Source organism: Lytechinus variegatus, chromosome 4 (assembly GCF_018143015.1).
Source record: "Lytechinus variegatus isolate NC3 chromosome 4, Lvar_3.0, whole genome shotgun sequence".
Classification (NCBI taxonomy): Eukaryota; Metazoa; Echinodermata; class Echinoidea; order Temnopleuroida; family Toxopneustidae; genus Lytechinus; species Lytechinus variegatus.
The window spans coordinates 29,079,992-29,104,241 of record NC_054743.1 but is presented as its reverse complement, the minus strand read 5'-3'; the positions used below and the strand labels follow the sequence as shown (position 1 = coordinate 29,104,241).

Sequence of the window (24,250 nt, the reverse complement as noted above, 5' to 3'; positions counted from 1 at the left end):
TTTTGTTTCTACGCCGTATTTTTGTCAAATTTGTCAACACTTACGTATTGACCACCAGAGGTTTCAACTCGATGGCAATTTTTAATTATTTTTTGTGTTGGATTGACCATCAACCTCAGCCCCTCCCGCTGCCCTATAGAGCCACGCCTCAGGTGCTGCATTAGGTCTATATATACTTCAACGTTTGTTCTAAAATGGTTCATGTAGCTTATATACCTAAAGGGGAATCCAGCCTTGTCAATGATAGAGAGAAATTAATAAAACAGAATGGAGAGGGTTAAAAAAAAAAAAATCAGACAATAAGAAAATCATGGTTGTTTCAATGGACAAGTCCACTCCAACTATTACACTGTAAAAGTGGATTTGAGTAAAACGAGAAAAATCCAACAACACATTTTTTTTATCAAAATCGGATGTGGAATAAAAAAGTTCTAAGATTCTAAGGTTTCCTTAATTTCACATCTTGGACCGCATGCGAATGAGGGGAGTAATGACAGCTGCATCAACCACTATTTCTTTTGCATAACTCTATAAGAAATATTATAATTTTCTACTCGGTACTCATCTGCTCACTGTCATGTGAAACAAAAAACTATTCCTCCCTACACACGCGGAATTACAATTGTTTTAACAATTTTGGGTCATTCAAAATGGTCATTACTGTCGAATCTGAAAACTCGAAAACTTGTATAATTCAAACAATAAAGAACAGGGAAAATTGAGAGAGACACATCGTCTACCTTCTCATTTGCATATCATCGAGTTGTGCATTATTTTGTATTAAAAAATAGCGGAACTTCATAATGTCATCATTCTTATTTTACATTCGATTTTGATGAAATTTTCAACGGTATGCTGTGTGATTTTTCCTATATTGATTGAAATCAACATTTTTCTGAGGTGGACTGAACTTTTACAATTAGCATCCCTGAGACTATGTAAATTTCAAATCGGCAACTGGGTAAATAACAATCCACAGGTCACTTAATCAGGGAATTGTAGTTTTCTCTTAATTACCTATACTGCTCGGGCAGTATTATAATCAGAGTAGAACGTTCTCATGAAAGAAAAATAATTATAATTTGAAATGAAACTGTTGTAGAAATGTGACATTTAGCCATTTTATGGATCGGAGTAAATGGAAAGAGTAGTCCTTGCCCTGCATCACTATACGACATCTCATTATGCAGCCAATTTCAAGTCTCCAGTGATATAGTGATTATCATTTTTTAGATTTAAAAAAATGATAATTTCCTACTGATTGTCCGGTTTTGAACAACCTTTCATTTCATTTCATTTATTTTTCGATTTCCAACAATCATTTACATTTACGATAGTTTTGTTGCATACATCTTGATATAATTATAATCAATAAGACAAAGAAACTTATTATGTATAATAATCAAGATGACAGGACGGAAACGGAGGATGCTGCTAAAAGGCGAAGCTTGTAGGATGCAACCTCCTATAACATATACGTATGAACAATGTAAACAAAACAGAAATACAACATGGTAGAAATTTGAATTTGAACCTATCTGAATGAAAAGTTTAAAAGAAAAAAAGGAAAAAAAGCAAGATCAATGGTCTTTCACATATTATATCTACTTCTCTGATTTTAGTGTTTCCTCTAAAACCTCTTTTTTATTTGGGTTGGATTCCCATTTAATGCTAATAACAAGAACAACCATTCCTTCTAATCAAGAGCGGTTACTAAGAGATGATTCCCTCCGTCTGTCAGGACAGTTTCCCCGGTGGTAAAGGACGAGTCACTGGACGCAAGAAATGCAACGAGTTTAGCCACTTCTTCAACAGTCCCAGTTCTGCGCATGGCATGAGTTTTCTTATGGAACTCCAGCCACTGAAATACATAAATCAGAAGATATGTATTAAAGGTCAACTCCACCTCAGAAAAACGTTGATTGAATCAATAAAGAAAAATCAAACTAGAATAACGCTGAAAATTTCATCAAAATTGGATGTAAAATAAGAAAGGTGTGACATTTTAAAGTTTCGCTAATTTTTCACAAAACAGTGATATGCACAACCCATTGGCATGCAAATGAGACAGTCGATGATGTCCCTCACTAAATATTTCTTTTTTTTATTGTTGTAATAATACAATATTCATTTTTTTTACAGATTTGACAATGAGGACCAACTTGACTGAACCGTATAGGGTATTAAATAATGCTAATTCCACATGTTCAGGAGGAATTATTCGTTTCACTTGACAATGAGGAGAAAATTAGAATATTTCATATGATAAAATATAAAAGAAATATAGTGCATGAGTGGATAATGTTATCAGTCTCCTCATTTGCATACCGACAAGGATGTGCATAAAATATCTGTTGTGTGAAAATAAATGAAACTTTAAAATGCCATAACCTTCTTATTTTACATCCGATTTTGATGACATTTTCAGTATTGTGCTTGTCTGATATTTATCTTTTTATTCAAATCAACTTTTGTTGGGATGGACTTGTCCTTTAAATATACTTAAGTATTTTTATGATATTCATTCTAATACATAAAATTCAAAAGGTAAGCCAAACGAGCCAGCATGAATCAACATTTCGGGTAATCATATCGGTTTCTTAATGATTTTGTCATAAACTTTATTTACATATAAAGATGCAGATGCAAAATAAAAGCTTGAAGTGAGAGTGGTCTAACTCCATCCACAAACTTTGTCATAAGACCGTGCCCACATGTGAAAAGACATACTCTCACGATTTCGCGGGCTTGCTGAAATTATCCTACACAATAATGAAGAAATGAGTATATGCATGTGCCTAATGCAAGGGGAGGGGGCACCATGCCCACTGTCCTTTTAGGGTTATACTGTTAAACAACTGATGTGAGGTTCATATAGCATGTATAGTGAACAGCGTTGTATAAACTATTAAACACCGTTTTTATTGTGTAAAGGTAACGGAACAACACACCTCTTGGACTTGCTCATCTGAAAGTCCTGCTCGCGCCGCTATTTGAGTAGGAATTACACCAGGGCTGTAAAAAAAAACAATAAGCATACACACGTCTTTCATTGGTTGGGATGACGAAATGATAAGATATTGAAGCATTTTCAATAAATCCCCGGGGGCCACTTCCATTCACGAGTGGATACCATGGGGTCTCGAAAAGCAACCTAAACACGTATTTTCCATATACTGAAAATGCACCCCTTAACAAGTATTGGCGTGTTAAACCCTACCCTTAACAAGTATTGGAAACAAATGATACTTTTGGCAAGTATTCCCTGGGGAGCGTTTCATCAATATTTTCATCCGACAAGTTGTCAGATCTGACATCTTTCCATGATTTTGATTGGCTGAGAGGCACTGTTCCTATAGTAACTGTCGGATAAAATTGGACTTGTTGGATAAAACGTCCGACAAGTCCTTTCATGAAACGCCCCCCTGAATTGAAGCCCTAAAACAAGTACAGCAATATTTCAATTGTCACAGGCGTCAGTCGTCGGTTTTAACTTTACCTATTGGGTTTAGTACAGGCCCACCTCCCACACCTCGCTCAAATCAGACTCTAAACATGTAGTGTTAGGGCAAAAAGGACATCATTTATAAAATATTTTAATTTTGTTTTATCACCCCCGTAAATTTGACCCTACACACGTAGCTTTCCTCGCAAAATAGATACCACTTTTTCATTATTTTTGTGCTTTTGACACCCTTACCACGTTACGTACGTAACGTGCCCTATCTTGAAAAAGACATCCTTTTTACGTATTTTTTTGGTCGCGCATGGTATCCACTCGTCAATGTAAGTGCCCCCCGGGACTAGATCATAATAATTCACCACTTTCACCAGCGTATACACGAAGGTAATAATGCTAGCTCATCATCATCACTTGTCCTTTAAGAAATTGTAAGTGAAGGACATCGACTGTCTCATTTGAATGTCACTGATTTGTGCATATCACTGTTTTGTTAAAAATAAGCGAAACTTTAAAATGACATAAATCTTACATCTGAAATAGTAAGTGAGGGACATCATTGACTGTTTCATTTGCATGTCACTGAGTTGTGCTTATTATTGTTTCGTGACAAAAACTTCCAACCTTACATCTGATTTTGATGAATTTTTCAGCTTTATGCCAAATTAATTTTTCTCTATTCAATTCAAATCAACATTTTCCTGGGGTGGACTTGACTTTCAAGGAACTCCGCATTTTATTGACTATAAATAGGAAAAAATACTATTGTTAATCACATATTGTTTTCTTTCAAATAACTCTCAAACTATGATAATGTGATTTTTTAATTCCATATTTTTCAAGTTTTTTTTAAAGTAAAATTTGGTGGTCAAAGGTATCTAAGGCTTGCTTAAGTCCATAAATACTCATTATATATTCTATGTTTGCCATTATGTTTGTAGATTTATCGTATAGGGCTAGTCAGTTGAATGTCTTTTCCTGAATCTTGATTTCGTTTGAATTTAGAAAATAAAAAGTATCTAAGAACTTAAAAAAATTATGCTGCAATTATTCTCTAATATTTTGGATATGCTTCCTTTACATTATTTTTCAAGTAAATAAATTTATTGCCGAATTTAGACCCCCTTTATCATTACCATGATAGTGACGTAACAAGCCAAAATCTTAAGGGGCTAGGTATTGGGTATCGGGCAAACTTTCTATATAAAAACAAAAATGCGAGCAAGCAAACAAAAAATTGCGAGAGATTTTGACATAATCCGAAAATAATGAAATATTTCCCCCTATACTTTCTGACTTTCCCTTTCTTCCCTTTCTTTCTTTGTTGTCTTGGTCTTCATTCTTTTTTTTTTGGGGGGGGGTAGTGCCTCTAAGGCCCCATCTGTACACCAATGGACTATGATTACCATAATTTTCAGGTCCTGAATTGTCAGAATAACTTGTTTTATGATGAAAATTAAATTGATGTTTCAAATGAAAAGGATTCAACTTTGCGAAAAAAAATCTTCGCAAACTTACTTTACTGCATTAACTCTGACTCCTTGAGGTGCCAGTTCTGTTTCGTGAAAAATAAAACGCATTAATAGACGAACGAAAAGAAACAACCAATATGTATACATTACATTATGACAGTCCACTATCTGCCCTTCAAGGCGTTGTAGCATAATGGCGCTAAATCACTCAGAAAAGAAATTGTCGAATTTCTCGGTAGCAAAACGAGCTTCATTTTGCAGTGAAATTTTTTTTTTCTTGTCAAATTTACTTCAGCACCCCCAGCAAAAACATCGTTGCCAGGACCCTGTAAGTTCTCAAATCGTACACAGACTACATCTCTATGATCATAATGTTTAATTTTTAAAAATAAAAATATGATTGAAACACCCGGACTTTGCAGGAACTTTCGCATGGCAAAAATAAACAAATATTCGAATGGTTACCTTCTCATACCGTCATTTGCCCTTATCCACTTTTTTTTAATTTTAGAAAAGCACAGAGCTACATGAGTCTTGGGAGTGACCAAGATAAACATACCTTCAGCGATACACCTTGTCATGTGATTTAGGGCTGCCTTACTTAAACCGTAGCTTAACGCCCTGATCGGAGGCTAAAGAAGCAATGATAAAGATAGTGGGTATGAAATTTAAGAAAGTAAAGTAAATATTTACAATCACAATTTCTGTTTCTGTTTAGGGTAACTCCCGTAGGAACTCGGCTGGACAGCGTTTTTGCTGGTAAACGCCAAGCTGGTATGATATCAAACTAAAAACTTCAAATAAGTAATTATTTTCGACTTTGAACTAAAACACGACAGTGGACTGGTGCTATGGGCAGATAATGCAGATAGGATATTTTGGTTGTAAGGTGACAATAATGCATATTTTAGATTTTTCTTGTGTCTTAATTCTCCCTACTTTCATCAGTCTAAGACCTCACAGTATAAGCTCAAATATTTGGGGAAAAAAAAACAACTAAAATTTTCTTGGTAAAATAAAAATGTAACTGTGCCGAGCCCCTAATCTTATAACCTTTGATGTACTGCACTAAATATGTCTTCTTCTAAGATTGATCAAATGCGTTTTTATAGAATATTGTGTACAAATTCAAGCGGGCAGTCTTTTTTTCATATCAATGTAAGTGTACTATTCCATTTAAAGTAGAAATATATTGAAAATCGTAAAACTGGAGAATCATATATCACAATAAAGGAGAAAATAAGGAGAACACGATGGTGTACATCATTTATCATGGAGACGGATGAAACTCAGTTAATTGATAGTTTAAAGTTCTCTCTCTGAATGCTTCAAACACGCAGAATTACGTCCGCGAAATTGGGGATTTTTTATGACGTCACTGTCTGTACGAGAGGCGTGATTGGCTCTCCCACGTGAAGCTCCACTTGCATGCAAAACCTGTTGCAAGGGTACATTTTCTCCACATTGTCACTGAATACTTCGATCCCGAAATGATCGAAAGAAAACCCAGAATTTTATCTAGATTTGGATTTTCAAACTGATGATTTTGAGATGAAGAGAATGATGATGAAGTGAAACAACACAGTGACGTAGTTGGAGGTAAATTGGGGGAATTACGCCGATGATGATGATGAAAATTCAACTTGCAACACAATCACAAGTAAAGTCATGTACATACCGATTCGCTACCAATTCATGCTGCTGGAAGTGCTAGCTACACCGCGCGGGCCAAATTGAATTCATGCTGAACATGAATAACCACATCCAGACAGTCTATCATAAGAAGGAAAATGATATAACTGTACTTACAAACAAGTGAATAATCCGAACCTGAAGGCAAATCAACTCAACGAATAGTACCAGACGATATGGCATATGCACTGACGATAAACTTCATCCGGCTGGATAGATTGTCACTCGTTCTGTTAGATGTAACTTTTATCTCATTAATTTGACAAAATTACGAAACTCGGGGAATTATTATTCTATATAAAAATATAGTAACATCTCATCATTTTTTGAATTACGATAAAACCTGTTTTGAAGGAAAACGTTGAGGTAAATTAGATGTAAAAGATCATCCCATCATGCGTAGCATTATGTGATCGTAAACAAACCATCACAACAACACATGCCGTATTGTTTGCTCGCCTTGGCTGAGACTGAGAGAATAGATCTATGCACGTTTTGCACAGCTCTCAATCAGCAAGGAAGGGATACGTGCATGTTTGCGATGGTTTGTTTGCAATGACATACAAGCTACGCATGTGGGGGGGGGGGATTTAAAAGTAATTTTAGTTTATCTCAACGTTTTCCTTCAAAAGAGGTTTTATCGTAATACAAAAAATAATAAGAGATGTTACTATATTTTTATATATAGAAATAATTCCCCGAGTTTCGTAATTTTGTCAAATTAATGAGTTACAAATTACATCTAACAGAACGAGTGACAATCTATCCCAGCCACATGAAGTTTATCGTCGGTGCATATCGTCTGCTGCTATTCGTTGAGTTGATTTGCTTTCAGGTTAATTCGGATTATTCACTTGTATGTAAGTACAGTTATATCATTATTTTCCTTCTTATGATAGACTCTCTCTGGATGTGGTTATTCATTTTCATGGATTTAATTTGGCCCGCGCGGTGTACGTATAGCTACCACTTGTAGCAGCAGCTGCATGAGTTGGTAGCGAATCGGCATGTACATGACTTTACTTGTGATCGTCATGCAAGTTGAATTTTCATCATAATCATCGGCATTGTTCCCCCATTATTTACCTCCAACTACCTCACTGTGTTGTTCACTTCATCATCATTCTCTTCATCTTTAAAATCATCAATTTGAAAATCCAAATCTAGATAAAATTCTGGGTTTTCTTTCATTTCGTGATAGAAGTATTCAGTGACAGTGTGGAGAAAACGTACCCACGCAACAGGTTTTGCATGCAAGTGGAGCTTCACGTGGGAGAGCCAATCACGCCTCTCGTACAGACAGTGACGTCATCAAATTCCAGTCAATTCAGAGACCGATGCGAGGCATATTTCGGAGGGGCATTTTAGCGTTTTTTAATCGGCGATTTTCACCTTTTTGTATTATTTTCGGTATTTTTGAATGACCCACTGATGATCCCCACATCATTACCTTTCCACTGATATATAATAAGACCACATTCATAATCAATATATTTCTCCTTTAAGGTTGTAACTTCAGGCTGTAAAAACTCCATTCATTTAGACACATTACTGTGTTTCTTCCCCCCTTCTATTTTCCAAATTATTTTAAGCAAAACTAGATTAATGCAAGACGCATGAATGCAAATTACAAGAAACTAATTAAAAAAAATAACGATTTACACTCACAGTTCTGATTCCATAAACGCTAGAATTATTAACAACAGTGCCTGTCAAAATAGACGAATAAAGTTAATGTTAAAATGATTGTTATCATGACCATAGATCAAGAAACTATACCCGACTCCCCATAAAGTTCTCTGCTATTGACCACATCCGGGGATAATTAAAGCGAACATTGGCACGTGCATCGCATATGACGCTTAATCTCCAAGATTTTTTTTTATTATTCGCTTAATAATTATATCGTCTATCATGAATATCATATTCTAGGTGTTAAAATAACTTTGCACTAACCTTCAAATATTTCGTTTCCAAAATAGCTTTCTATTAGAAACTGACTAATATAACTGTTTTTCCTATGTTCACTTCTTAATGAAAAGGGGGGTCTTATGATTTTTTAATAAATAGATATTTGCTTATCATTGTTCAACCTGTTGAACGAAAATCATTCATTCCGACCTTTTGACGCGATTAAGTATGGAGTTAGAAGATGGGTTAGCTGTAGGGGTGCTCTGACATTCACTGCAAAGGTCGTATCAAAATTTTCCAATGATAACGTCTCTTCCAAGCCTGCTTCAAAGAAAGCAGTTCCTGCGTTGTTGACCTATAAGAAAATAATCAAAAGTGATTTCAGAATGTAATGAAAAGAGGAATAGCCCTTGTATTTTACTAGCAACATGCCATTCGTTGTTTCATCAAATCTATAGAACCTTAAAGGTATTGTTTAACTTTGTGAGCAGTCGATTTAAAAAATTCTCAAACCAAGCTGAAACATGTGTACAAGTGCATGTATTAGAACTAATAAACCCTGAAAACAACCATTATTGAGAATACAAAGCTAAAACCAGAAGGCAAACCCTGATTTTGTAAATAGGTGTCTTATAGACGCCTAAATACTACACATAAGTGTATGGGATGAATTTAAAATGGTGTTTCCGGTCACTTTATATTTCAATTTTTGAAGCACGAAATAATTATTTTCGAACGCAATTTTTCTGGGCTTCATTTTTGTAACATATCACAGACACAGGTGACAACCCGGGTGACAAGTGTGATCTTCTAGCTCAGATTTTTTTAAAAGTCAAACAAATGTTAACCAATATCACTTTAAGTGCCATGATTATACAATTGTATGATTCATCGCCGAGACATATTAACTCGTTTCCTAGACTTATCACTCGATCCACAACTTATTATTCTTGTTGAAGTCATGGGGATGTGTTTGTAAGTCGAGGGAACGACTGAGTAAGTTTGGAGTTTGGAGAATGAAAATGTTAATGTAACATCGGGGGCTTTGTCACAGCAAAATTGTATGTTGTGTGACCCCTCGCTTTTTATCTTCTTCCTCTTCTTCTATTTCTTTTTCTTCTCCTTTTTATTTCTTTCCTTTCTCTTCCTGGTGTCGTACAGACCTGTGGAATGTCTTGGTAGTGTATTTACCACACCTTTACTTTGTGCGGTGCTGATTAACTAGTACGCCGTGTTACAATGTCAATACACAACGGAGTTACAAAATGTATCTATGCAAGATAAAGATGATCCTAGTGCTGGCGCTATCCAAACAAATAACCACCGATTACACGAACAGTCGACCTGTGACGTTGATTAAAGTTTGCCACCTTCAAACATATTGAATTGAAATAAGCAGCAGGTTTAAAAAATAATTGTTTTCATGTGTGCTGACAAGTTTGAAACCATTGCCCTGGGTCACTTGCCCTTTACACATATGAAAGAGGTGGACAGAATGATGATCAATGAACAACATAATCAGTGAAACATGAATGTACAGATTTTTGAACGACTTTGTTCGAATATCAAGACCAATTTTGGCACATCTTACCAAAATGTCAAGCTGGTTGAACTTCTGTATGGTTTGGTCTGCAGTTTTCTTCACATCGCTTTCAACCTCAAAGTTTGCCTGAATTGTTAAGATCTATGTGATTGGAATTACGAATATAAGAATCTTGAAAATTAAGATTAGAAAAAGTGATTGATTTTGTCATTCGTCAGTTTGATAATGTTATACTGTCTTGAAAAAATATTCATATGTAGGCTAACTTGTATTCCACCCAACCTACGTAGTCCTATACTATTGAAGAGTGTTTGTATATCTTCACAAGGAGAACTTCTTGCTCCTATACAAAGCATTGATTAGACCTCATTTGGAGTATGCTCATGCAGTATGGAGTCCATACTTAAAGAAACATATTCAAGCAATAGAAAATGTACAAAGAAGAGCCACTAAGTTGGTACATGAGGTTAAGAACCTCCCATATGAACAAAGATTGATTCAACTAAAACTTCCTACATTAGCTTATCGCCGTGCGCGAGGAGACATGATCGAAACATACAAGTTATTTCACAGGTATGACCAGGAAGTAGTGCCAGATTTGGGACAGGTGCAGGGGCCTACCAGGGGTCATGATAAAAAATTGTACATTCCGAGGTCAGTAACTGAGAAACGTAAGAATTCCTTTTACATAAGAATGAGGAAACCTTGGAATAGCCTAAGTAATGAATTAGTAAATGCACCCAGTGTCCACAGCTTCGAGAATGGATTGGATAAGTATTGGAGATGTGAACCTGTGAAGTTCAAGTTTGATGCTGACCCACCAGGACATGACCCGGCCAACCTAAAAAGGAGACAGAATTTGGAACTGAATATAGAGTCTTAAACTGCGTTCAGAAGCATCCATAGGTATCCATAGGTATAGTGTATGTTCTAACATGGGCCATACTAATCAGACATTACAGGGAATATAAGTTTTATAATAATGATAATAATAACGTTTTGTTTACTTAGGGTAGCCTATTTAGTAAGGACCTGCACAGCATGTTGTTATTACCCTTCTCCAATACTACTGAGCGCCGATAGCAAAAAGGCAAGGTCCCATTTTGGTCCAGTCATTTTATGTTTTCACTTGGAACAAATTGCAATAGAATTTATTCCAATGCAGAACATTTCTTTGAGGTCCATAGAAGACCATACTAAAAGTCCCAGAAGATCCGAATAGGGGAAAGTGTTCTAATTTGCATAAACATATATGGTTAATTTTGGTCATATTCGCTCATTAATACGTAGCAGACGACGCTAGTGTATACTATGTACTCAGACCCGATTACAAATCATGTCAATTTCGGCCTCGATATGCTACACACATTGACTTCCTTAAACTATCGCTATATCATAAATATCAGTAAGCAAAGATTTATACTACAAGAACATTGTTACTATTAACATGAAATGCATAAATTCGATTCTATTTGGACTGTATTAATTGTTTAACATGAAAGGGTCTAGGTACAGAAACTATCATATGCTAGTCACGTGACATTGTACACCAAAGTAATGACATTTTCTGCTTGCTCGATCTCAGAGTTCAAGAGAAGAATAAGATGTAGCTATTAGACCTGCAACATCCTCTTATACTACTATTAAACTATATACCGAAGTCACCTTTTCCGTATTTCGATGCGCCGTATTTTGCCAATTTAAGGGAAAATCTGTCAATTTGGAGTCCCTGAAGAGGGAAAGGTCGATGCGCTGATAGACTAAACCTACTCATCTTTGAGTTTCAAATAATAAAAGTGACTTAACCATAAAGTAAAAATGCCTTTTGCCTGAATAGGGGGGGGGGGGGGTCAAAAAATGCGATTTCGTTTTAAGAAAGAGGAAAAATTAGCAAAAAGGATGGAGAGACTTCGGGAACCCCTAAGGGGAATAGGCTTTGCTGAGCCAGCACTTCTTTATTGTAGTTGATAGAGGAAAATCTACTTTTTTTTATCTCCAAGTGGTTACGAAACAATGAAAGATGTTTGCTATAGAGCAGAAACAACGTTTGGCCCCAACAGGGGCTCCAAATTGGCAGATTTTCCCCATAAATTATAAATAAAATAAGGAGGGGAAAATAAGCAAAATGGGTGGGGAGACTTATGGAACCCATGAGGGGGTAGGCTTTGCTGAGCCAGCATTTATAATGTAGCTGATAAAGGATTTTTTTTATCTCCAAGTGGTTACGAAACAATGAAAGCGGTTTGCTATATGTATATATATATATATATATATATATATATATATATATATATATATATATAAACATTTTTGCATCAATGAGGGTTCCGAATTGATAGATTTTTCCATAAATAGGCAAAATATGGAAAAGGGATGGGTGATTTCGGTAAACCCCTGAGAGGTTGGGTTTGCTGTGCCAGCACTTCTATGTATGTAGCTGATGGAGGAAAATCTAATTTTGTTATCTCCAAGTGGTTCCAACGAATAAAAGTTGTCTAGTGCAAAGGGGAAACGCCTTTTACCTCAATGGGGCTGCAAAATTTTACAAGAAATGGGCAAAATACGCTAAAGGGGTGGGGTGATTTAAGCAGCCCCCTAAAGGATGTAGGCTTTGATGTGCCAGCACTTCTTTATACGTAGCACATAGAAGAAAGGCTACTCTTTTGTTTCCAAGTGGTTTTAAAACAATAAAAGTGGATTAAACTGTAGCAGAAACATCTTTTGCTTCAATGAGGGCTCCGGATTTATAGATTTTTCCATAAATTGGCAAAATATGGAAAAGGGGTGATTGACTTTAGCGAACCCCGTAGGGGATAGACTTTGCTGTGCCAGCACTTCTTTAAATTTAGCTGATAGGAGAAAATCTATTTTTCATCCCCAAGTGCTTACAAAACAATTAAATCGGTTTACTGCAAAGGGGAAACGCCTATTGCCTTAAAAAAAAAATTGTGTGAATTTTCCAAAAAAATGAGCAAAATACAAAAAGGGGTTGGTGACTTCGGAAGACTCCTGAAAGGGTAGGATTTGCTGTACCATCACGTCTTTGTATGTAACTGATAGAGAAAAGCCTGCTCTTTCGTCTCCAAGTGATTTCAAGACAATAAAAGTGTTTTTCTTTGTAGCAAAATACCGCTTTGTCACATTGGGGGCTCCAAAAAGCACGATATTTTTAATAGATGAACTACGGATAAGGTGGGTGACTTTGACAAGCTATTGCGGAACTATGCCGTGATGTTCTTGAACGTACGTAACTGCATGCAGCATGCAGAGCAATGCATCCTCTAACTTTTTCTAAGAGATTTCATTAACATAAAAGTTACTTTAATATGTAGAAAAAGCCCTTTGCCCGCATATCAATTTAAGTTTTGGTCTGTAGGCATGGTAGAAATATTTAATTTCAAACAAACGAGTTTATTGTATTTGAGAATTGTGATGGTCAAACCATCACAATTAAGTAAAAGCATATTTTGTTTCTCATTATTATGCTTACTGTTCTTCATGAATGGTAAAAATAGCTCTATTTATATCACTTTAATTTTTTTTGGTGTGTAATCATACTGTACATATACATTGTAAAGAGCACAAAACAAGGCATAAATCATTCTAGGGCCTCGAAACATTTAATTAGTATTTATATTTTGTACTTTGGCTTAGTAAACTGATTTTGTTACTCCAATCTTTGATAAAAATATCTATTTGAAGATTGTACATTTTATGGGAAAGCAAATGATAAATTGTTATTATGTTTATCTCTGGGTGTTTTGATTTAACCCATGACCTGTATGATGTATCATTGCAACTTCCATAAAGCACTCAGACTCACTAGTCTCTTATTCACAGGTGATAAACAGTCCTAAGTGTAACTTAGGCCATGACGATAGTCCGTAGCATTTAGTCCAGGATAGAAGAGGCATAACCTTGTTTTTTTATATATACAATATTTTTTGATGGTTTCTTGTCAATTCGAGGGTGCTGATTACGAATCTGAATGATGCCACTCGTGTAACCTTGAGCATTTTCCGCAAATTGGCAAAATCCAATATGGCCGCCAAAATATGCAAATTACCCATGAAAATCATAAAATTGTCCGCACATTGGCTGTGAAATGCATGAAATTGTGTGGCAGGAGTGAAATACAATCTTAAAAAATAATTTTTGACAAAATATTTATCTTCCTGATATTCAAAATGGCCGCCATAGGCCATTGTTTACACTATCATGTACAATATGAACTTAGGGAAAACTAATTTTCACAAAAATGAGCACTAAACTGCAAAAATCGCGATGTATGAAGAAGTAATATATGCAAATCATCATTACTAATGAGATATATTACTTATTATGTCAAATATGGGAAAATTGCAGTATTTTGATATCTAAAATAGCCGCCACTGGCCCAAACAGTATTGCGTACAATGGCAATGGGGGCCAAATAATTCTCAAGAGTGATCACTAAAATGCTTATTATGAAGATTAAACAGTTGGAATACTGACTATAAACATAATTATTAACGGAATATATTACTAATATGCCATGTATGTGGTGAATGTTGTATTCTGATATTCAAAATGGCTGCCAAAGGCCCTAAAAGTATTATACAGAAATGAGAAATGAGAGAAAAGAAATCACAAGAGTGAGCGCTAAAATGCATATATATGTGATAAATTAATTGGATACTGTCTAAAAACTTATTTTCTTACGAAATATATCATTCAGGTTTTAAGTTTGTGTTAAATATTGTATTTCGACTTTCAAAATGGCCGCCATCGACATTAACCGTATTATGTACAATGCAAAGTGGGAATCCAATATTCACAGGAGTGAGTACCATAAATGCACGTAATAGTGATCTATGAGTAAAATATTGTCTGAAAGCATAATTTCTATTAAGATATATCATTCATTCTGCCAGTTAGGTGATAAATACGGTTATTTTTAAGTTAAAATGGCCGCTACAGTCCCTTACAGTATTATACACAATATGAATGGGAACAAATCATTTGAACAGAATTTGGCTTTGCTTGGTCAAATGGTGATGTATGAGTGGAATGTTGTCTGAAAACATGATTTATAACAAAATATATCATATCTTATGTAATTTAGGTGATAAATACTGTATTTCAACATTCAAAATGGCTGCCATATGCCCTTTTTGTGAACATGATTTGTCTCCACCCAAAATGTATAATATTATACGATAAGTGCCTATGGTGGCCATTTTCAATTTAAAAATGCAGCATTTATCACCTTAATTACACAACATTATGATATATCTAGTTAGAAACCATGGTTTTAGACAATTATTCACCTTTACATCACAATTCACAATTATATGCAATATTTAGAGTCAAGCAAAGCCAAATTCTGTCAAAATTATATGTCCCATGTTACAATGTACACAATACTTTTAGGACCTATGGCAGCCATTTTGGATTTCAAAGTACACCATTTATTACAATAGACAAAGACAATATCTTTACCCATACATCACAGTTATATGCATTTTATGATTCTCACTCTTGTGAAAATTAGTTTCCCTGTTCGCATGTTACATAATTTAGTTAGGGCTTGTAGAGGTTATTTTATGTTATGTTTCTTACTCGTGTTAAAATTAGTTTCTCTATTCGCATTGTACATGATGAATATAGGGGCTATGGCGGCCATTTTGAATTTCAAAATACAGCATTTACCACATAAATGGCATATTATGTTTTTAGTCAGTATTCCACTCGTTTATCTTAATAATATGCATTTTAATGCTCAATCTTCTAATTTTTTTGGCCCCGGCCATTGCCATTGTACATAATAGTGGCAGTGGCGGCTATTTTAGATTTTAGATATCGAAATACAGCAATGTTCCCATATTTGACATAATAAGTAATATATCTCATTAGTAATGATGATTTGCATATATTACTTCGTTCATACATCGCGATTTTTGCAGTTTAGTGCTCATTTTTGTGAAAAATAGTTTTCCCTATTCATATTGTACATGATAGTGTATACAATGGCCTATGGCGGCCATTTTGAATATCAGGAAGATAAATATTTTGTCAAAAATTATTTTTTAAGATTGTATTTCACTCCTGCCACACAATTTCATGCATTTCACAGCCAATGTGCGGACAATTTTATGAATTTCATGGGTAATTTGCATATTTTGGCGGCCATATTGGATTTTGCCAATTTGCGGAAAATGCTCAAGGTTACACGAGTGGCATCATTCAGATTCGTAATCAGCACCCTCGAATTGACAAGAAACCATAAAAAAATATTGTATATATAAAAAAACAAGGTTTGGTCAATTTCCTATGGGGCCTATCCTGGACTAATTGGCCGCATATAATGTACAACAATAGTCTACGTAATTCAAATGCCTTCTTGGTTAAATCATAGAGCTATTACTAGCTCTATGCTTAAAAGTCTCCGTATTTTTAGTACGGTTTTCATTGTCAATGTGAGTAGCAAGTAGGATGAGATTCAATGTACAGACTTCACTTTGTCGTACTTCAACATTTATTTATTCAGTTAAATCTTAAAGTACGTTTGTACAGCAGCTAGTTTTATAATTAGATATTAATAATAGGGCTGGATGCTTTTAACATCAGTTAATCCTTTCAGTTACGAGCCTTACTCTCGCATAATTTTGTTTATAGACATAACATTTTTTTTTTTAAATCCTGAATTCAGGACTTAGCGCAGGTCATTCCAATATGTTATTGCGGCCAAAAATGATTGTTTTGTTCCATGTTCTTGTTATTATGTCTTGTTTTCATGTTACCCTTTTTTGTTTTTTTCCTGATTTTATATCGTGTTATGCAGCTAGTCAACAATGTCTTATTTCCATATTTTGTTGCAATTTACTGTTGAGATTAAAGAGCTATGAATACTGTAATGGCTGAATTACCTTTTGCTGAAACAAACGACCTTGACTTGGACATTCTGTTTAATTCGTTGCAAACTGCTGATCATAATCCTTTATGTGAACAAAAATGAGAATTCAATATTTTTCAATCCAACCAATTAATCAGAAATTTTACAAATTGTGAAAAATATGAAAGACAAGCGAAGTATGGGACATGATGAAGTTAGTAATTTCTTGCTGAAACATATCATAAATGAAATTACTGAACCTCTAGAGCACATTTTCAATTTATCTATAAGTCAAGGTGTTGTACCGGATGCAATGAAAATCGCTAAAGTTATTCCGATATTGAAGAAAGGTGATCCTTTAGACTCCAATAATTATAGGCCAATATCACTGCTATCGTCAATTTCCAAAGTGTTAGAAAAACTTATTTTTGATCGTACTATGTCGTTCTTTGTAAGTAATAATGTTTTCGCAGATTCGCAATTTGGTTTCAGACAAAAACTTTTTATAAACTTTTTCACTACGGTATTCGTGGGAAGGCCTTGGAGTGGTTTAGAAGCTATCTCATAGGAAGGTCTCAATTCGTTTCTATTAAGGGTGTTAATTCGTCTTTTAAACAGCTACCTTGTGGTGTCCCTCAGGGATCTCTCCTTGGACCTTTACTTTTTATTTTGTATATGAATGACTTTCAAAACTCTTCTCGGGTCCTGTCATTTACCCTATTCGCTGATGATTCTTCCGTTTTCTTTTCCCATAAAAATCCAAATATCCTATTAGAAACAGTTCATATTGAACTCAGACTTGTTGGAGAATGGATATGCGCTAACAAACTTTCCCTTAACATAAATAAAACTCAAGGTATGTTTTTCAGTAATTCTATTTCACAGTTACCCAGTAATGTTTACATTAATAATACTGTTATAGATATAGTTGATTCGTTAAAATTTCTTGGTCTTATTATTGACAATAAACTTTCTTGGAAAGAGCATAATTTGAATTTAAGTAAAATGCTTGCGAGGAATGTTGGGGTAATCAATAAACTAAAATCGTCATTTCCTATGCATATTTTGAAAGGTTTGTACTCAACACTTATCCTACCTTATCTGAACTACGGTATACTTGCATGGGTTAAGTCACACAAATATTTTATTTTTCAACAATAAAATATTAAAGGTGCATGATTTATATAATTTCTATTTTATAGGGTGTTTTATGTTTCAATTGAACTCAAATGCTCTTCCTCATGCTTTTACATCACTATTCCAAAAGAATCAACATTTGCATACTTATCCTACCCGACAGTCGTCATTCTTTCACTTGCATAGGTTGAGAACAGTACTTAGGAAAAGGACGATAGTATATACTGGTCCAGTTTATTGGAATTCCTTGGATATGACACTTAAGCAACTACAAAATTACAATATTTTCAAACATCACTTGAAAGCAAAGCTTCTTCTTCGATATAATGAAACAAACTGAAATTGCTCTTTATTGGCATGCTCTATTGTATTTTTGTCCACAGAGCTTATTATCCAAAAGTTTCTAAAATTCTGTTGGATGGCAGCTGCTTATTATTTTTTTCTTTTATTTCTTCGTTTCTTTCTTTCTTTCTTTCTTTTGTCACGTTTCTGTGTTGGTTTGTTTTTGTCAGTGTAATTTGATTGATAAAATGTTGTCACGTGTATTATTATTAATTTGTTATATCAAAAGTAATGTATAAAAAGGGAACCTTATCTACAGCAAGCATTTTGCTTCTAAGGTTTCCTCCACTTTTCCGTTTTATGTACTTAAACATGTATTAATATGTATTGATTAAGAATGCTTGCTATTTATACTTATATAGTCTACGTGTGCATTGGTTGCTCAGCTTAGTTATGTTAGTTATCAAAGTTTTGTAACATAACGGATTTGTGGAAATAAAACCTAAATAAATGAAGTAATATACACCTTTGTATCGCTATACGTCATTGTATAATACGCGTGTTAGTCACACCAACAAAGGCGAGGCAAGGCCGATTTAATATATTGTACTGTCTTCAAAGGCATGCCACCGATCGCGTTGTAGTCGATCTAAAAGAATGACTGGGACACGAGGTTGGTTTTTGGTGTCACTTTATCGCAATATCGCATAATATATTCGGATGTATTTTACATTTACATTAGTTGTTGATGCTAATGATAAAGCAGAAAGATTTCAACGCACATGTAATTTTTTGACCGAAAACATGGAAATTTTAACATAATTTCTCACATTTTGCGAAAAATATAAACCGGACAGTCCCAGAAACGATTGCAATCGATTTATGATATCTTAATCATAGTGAATTGCGTAATCATTTCAAGATTTTTTCATTATCTGTACAAAAAAATATTAAGGATAAGGCATATCAATTAATATTGGCAGCCATCTTGGATTTATGCAAATTAGATGCCTTTCCCCTATTCTGCAAGTTTGGGACTTTTAGTATATTGTACTAGGGACCTCACAGAAATGCATTGTGATAAAAAAATTCTGTTGCAATTTGTTCCAAGTTTGGTCAAAATTTGGGCTAAAATGACTGGGCTATGTCTATAAAGTCTCTGGTATGACTCGCCCGAGGATCGAACCCACGACCTCCCGTTCATGAGGCGGACGCTCTACCAGTGAGCCACCATGACCGCCCCCATTGTTATATATTGCTTTCAATAGAGAAAATTCAAGTATTCAATGGCTTGTAAAATTCATATGTAGAATTAATGAATTGCTCAGAGTCATAATCACTTGATCTCTTTCTAGACCTCTCTCGATACATTCTTCAACAACTGCTTGAAGATTATCCATGTTCCGACCTGTCAAGGCTAGTCGACATCCAAGAGAGGCGAAATAGCGGGCCACACCTGCTCCGATACCCGAGCTAGCTCCTAAAATGATTATCCAAAGGAAACAAATAGAATATAATCATCTTTGAAAAAGTAAATATACCTTCAGTATAGTAAAAAATTATTTTAAGAGGATGACCTGTAATGTTTAGAATTAATGTAGGACAAATAACACACTTAACTTTTAAATTGCTATTCTACTAGACAAAATGGCTTCGAAGTTTCATCTTGTTGAGTCGACATAACTACCACATCGTATTATTATACAAATAATGCATGCAGCCGATGATACGAGTGCGTTAGTTAATGCAGAGCACGCGAGGTTTCTATAGATAGGTGACGCACTGTGCACGAGCCGCTGGCGGTCAGTGCCCAGTGTGCACCATCTGAAGAAACCGATCGAGCTTTCTCTGCATTTACTTTTACCCACGACAGAGCAAGTGCATTATTTGTTTTTATAAAATAGCGACTCAGAAACAAATTCATAAACAATTGCAGTACAGTTTTGTTGAACTTTTCCCTGGACTTCTACCGCACTGGTATGCCTGAGCGTGCAATGACAAAATAAAGTTGACATATACAAATATTACATAATATTTTATTATTTATTTGGCGTCACCTGTGCCTGGGAGGCGAAAAGCGAACTGAATCACTGTGACCCGCAGGTCTCTCCTCCGATATAACTGATTGGGGGAATGGCAGGTGGACCACTACACCGGGGTTTCCCCCTACTCTTATACGAATAGTGCAATGGGTTCTTAACGTGCAAAGGTGGTGACTCTCCTCTACACGGGGCCTCCATTTAACGTCCTATCCGAGGGACGGAGTGTTTTCCATTGTAACATAGCCTGCATCTATGATACATGGGAGAGACGTTTACACACAAACGCACTGGCTTCAGTCATCCGCCCGGGGTGGACTCGAACCCACGATCTTTGGTTCGACGGGCAGACGCGTTACCGACTGAGCCAACACCGCTCTCTCGTCAATATGTCAAAGTGGCAACCATCAAACCCTTAAACTTGAGACCACCATCAGGCCGCGACAAGATTGTTGGTCCTTCATGGAATTTTAAATCAGTTCAATTACATATAAGTTATATTTCACTCAATATGGTATCGAACTCATTGCATTATCACATCATCAACTGACCTGGGGAGCGGGCGTTTCATCAACATTTGCTGTTAGTCCAGGATAGAAGAGGCGTAACCTTCATTTTTTTTTATATATAAAATATTTTTTAATGGTTTCTTGTCAATTCGAGGGTGCTGATTACGAATCTGAATGATGCCACTCGTGTAACCTTGAGCATTTTCCGCAAATTGGCAAAATCCAATATGGCCGCCAAAATATGCAAATTACCCATAAAAATCCTAAAATTGTCCGCACATTTGCTACGAAATGCATGAAATTGTGTGGCAGGAGTGAGATAATCTCTGAAAAATTAATTTTTGACAAAATATTTATTTTCCTCATATTCAAAATGGCCGCCAAAGTCTATTGTATACTCTATTATGTACAATATTTTTTTTCATTTTTCATTTATTGGTTTCTGCAACACTTTTTCATGAACATATCAACAAAGAAAATACAATAATAATATACATATAACTGACAAGCAAAACATACAAAAAAATTTGCATTTTCGATTAAAACATCGATTATTAGAAGGTTGCAGGGGTTGTCACTATAAGCTAAGCTTGACTGCGTGGCAACCCCACGCAGTCAATATATAAAGAGGGAAAACTAGCTTTCGCAAAAGTGAGCACTAAACTGCAAAAAATCGCGATGTATGAACGAAGTGATATATGCAAATCAATATTACTAACAAGATATATTATTCATTATATCATAAATGGGAACATTTCTGTATTTTGATATCTAAAATGGCCGCCACTGGCCCAAACAGTGTTGCGTACAATGGTAATGGGGGCCAAAATAATCACAAGAGTGATCACTAAAATGCATATTATTAAGATTACACGAGTGGAAAACTGACTAAAAACATAACTGTTAACGAAATATATCATTAATATGCCATGTATTGTGATGAATGTTGTATTCTGGTTTTAAAAATGGCTGCCAAAGGCCCTAAAAGTATTATGCAAACAATGAGAAAGAGGGGCAAAGAAATCACAAGAGTGATCACTTAAATGCATATATATGTGATAAATTAATGGATACTGTTTAAAGACATATTTTCTAACGAAATATATCATTCAGGTTTAAAGTTTGTGTTAAATACTGTAGTTTTACTTTTTGGGCGGTTTGGTGCTCATTTTTGTGAAAATTGGTTTTCCCTATTTGTATTTATTGTACATAATAGAGTATACAATGGACTATGGCGGCCACTTTGAATATCAGGAAAATAAATATTTTGTCAACAATTATTTTTTCAGAGTGTATTTTACTCCTGCCACACGCTTTCATGCATTCCATAGCCAATGTGCGGACAATTTTAGGATTTTCATGGGTAATTTGCATATTTTGGCGGCCATATTGGATTTTGCCAATTTGCGGAAAATGCTCAAGGTTACACGAGTGCCATCATCCAGATTCGTAATCAGCACCCTCGAATTGACAAGAACCCATCAAAAAATATTGTATATATAAAAAACAAGGTTTGGTCAAGTTTCTATCATGTCTATGGGGCCTAGCTATCCTGGACTATGTCTGGTTATTTGTCAGATCTGACAACTTTCCTTGATTTTCATACGCTCAGGACAGTTCATGATGGTCTGACAATATAGAACGAGACGGTTTTTTAAATCCTTATCTTACATTAAAAATATATACTCCATTCATACTCTTATATGATCATTTTATAAAGTATTCAGTCAGTAGTCACTTACCAGTGATAAGGGCCACTTTTCCTTTCAAGGATGCCCCAAGAATAGATGGACTTCCAGGTGGTGCTGACATTTTTCAATCCGTTGAAACCAAGTTGCTTAGCTTGCCGAGATATTTATGTATAGGTCCATGGATAGACTGAACTGCCTATAATTTTTGCCGGTAAAATACCCAACGGACTTTGATCATATTATTAATGTTAACAAACCTCTTTGGTTCTGCATGTATGTATATGCGCAGATTTTGATAAAGGAGTGTAGGGAAAGGCGGGTGTGAGCCATTGAGCCATTTTTTTGCCTTTTTCATGTTAAAACTCTCTGATTTATAATCTTCTAGAAATAATTACCTTGCCTTAAAATACAATTCTTGCAGAACATTTCATTACCTATATATTCTTCCTATAACATTCTACCCCCACACTAAACGTCACTGTCACCTTCGAAAACAAATGAATTTCAAATGGCTCAAATTGCCCCACACATCACACATGGAGTAAGTTTAGCCACCTTCTGGTGTAAGGTGAGTCACGAAATCTATGTACAAAAGGTATGGGACAAGAACTAGCATGGTATTTTTTTTTAAAAGCCACTAACCCGTCTCCGTGGTCTAGTGGTTAAGGCACCGGCGTTCAAAGCTGGGGGGCCGGGTTCGATTCCCGGCAGACACACTTTTTTTCGGTATTACCAATGGTAGATAGCTCTGGGGAACCTTGATTTAAGCTACGCCTACCATTGTTCTCTTCATCCATTTCTTTACAATATATATATATATATATATATATATATATATATATATATATATATAAACCCCTCAAAAAAGTTCTGCAACTCAAGTTTGAGTGCTAATAAATTTCTTAGTGTGCCATCATTTGTAAAAGTGCTATCATCGGAAAGTATGATTATTTCTCTTTACGATCATGTGTCATTTGTAATGCTAGTGTTATCATGAAATACACATGACATGATAAATATGCAGCAATGTAAAAAATTAAATGTTGCAAATTTCGTTGCCATGCCATGTTTGAGTTCTGCAACTCAAACTGTAAGTTTGAGTGCTAGTAACTTTCTTAATGTGCCATTATCATGTGTAAAAGTGATATCTTTAGAAAGCATGATTATTCTGCTTTACAATCATGTGTCATTTGTAATGCTAGTGTTATCATGAAATACATGAAATACATAGACAAGATAATACGCAGCAACGTTAGAAATTAAATGTTGCAAAATGCGTCGTTTCCAATAGCGAATTTCTAATTGTTTCGACGATGGACCGAGTGCATTCACTGTCACCTGCATGTTAGAAATTCTATACAAATGGAGACTCTTGTTAGAAATCAATGCATTTTGCAACATTTTACTTCTGACTATTCTCCATGTTCAGGGTGACTGCATATTCCATGATTACATATTCACAGTAAATAGCATGTCATTGTAAAGAGGAATAATTCAGCTTTCCAATGATACCAGTTTCATTTTTTATACTGCATTAACCAAAAAGATATCATTCCCCAAAACTGAGTTGCAAAACTTTTTTTGAGGGGTTTATGTGTGTGTGTATGTGTGTGTGTGTGAGAGAGAGAGAGTTTGTTTGT

At 35.2% G+C, this 24,250-nt stretch overlaps 1 protein-coding gene across 1 annotated transcript; it reads right to left on the bottom strand.

Annotated features, from left to right (window-relative positions):
* Nucleotides 1–1,362: 1,362 nt before the first annotated feature.
* Nucleotides 1,363–22,731, bottom strand: LOC121412934 (uncharacterized oxidoreductase MexAM1_META1p0182-like). The gene is made up of 9 exons (XM_041605696.1): nucleotides 22,662–22,731; nucleotides 19,712–19,851; nucleotides 10,127–10,219; nucleotides 8,746–8,890; nucleotides 8,293–8,333; nucleotides 5,492–5,564; nucleotides 4,979–5,015; nucleotides 2,952–3,015; nucleotides 1,363–1,861 (listed from the first exon to the last, which is right to left on the bottom strand). Exons 1-9 carry the CDS (start codon nucleotides 22,729–22,731, stop codon nucleotides 1,697–1,699), a joined length of 828 nt encoding a protein of 275 aa, XP_041461630.1. The 3' UTR covers nucleotides 1,363–1,696.
* Between the last annotated feature and the right edge of the window lie 1,519 nt (nucleotides 22,732–24,250).

Excerpts from the sequence above, each read along its gene's own strand:
- LOC121412934 (XM_041605696.1), bottom strand. The coding sequence starts at position 22,731 with ATGTCAGCACCACCTGGAAGTCCATCTATTCTTGGGGCATCCTTGAAA. Across the intron at positions 5,016-5,491 it reads GACAAGGTGTATCGCTGAAG|AACTGGCACCTCAAGGAGTC; the intron begins GTATGTTTATCT and ends TTCACGAAACAG. Across the intron at positions 3,016-4,978 it reads GTCAGAGTTAATGCAGTAAA|CCCTGGTGTAATTCCTACTC; the intron begins GTAAGTTTGCGA and ends TTTTTTTTACAG.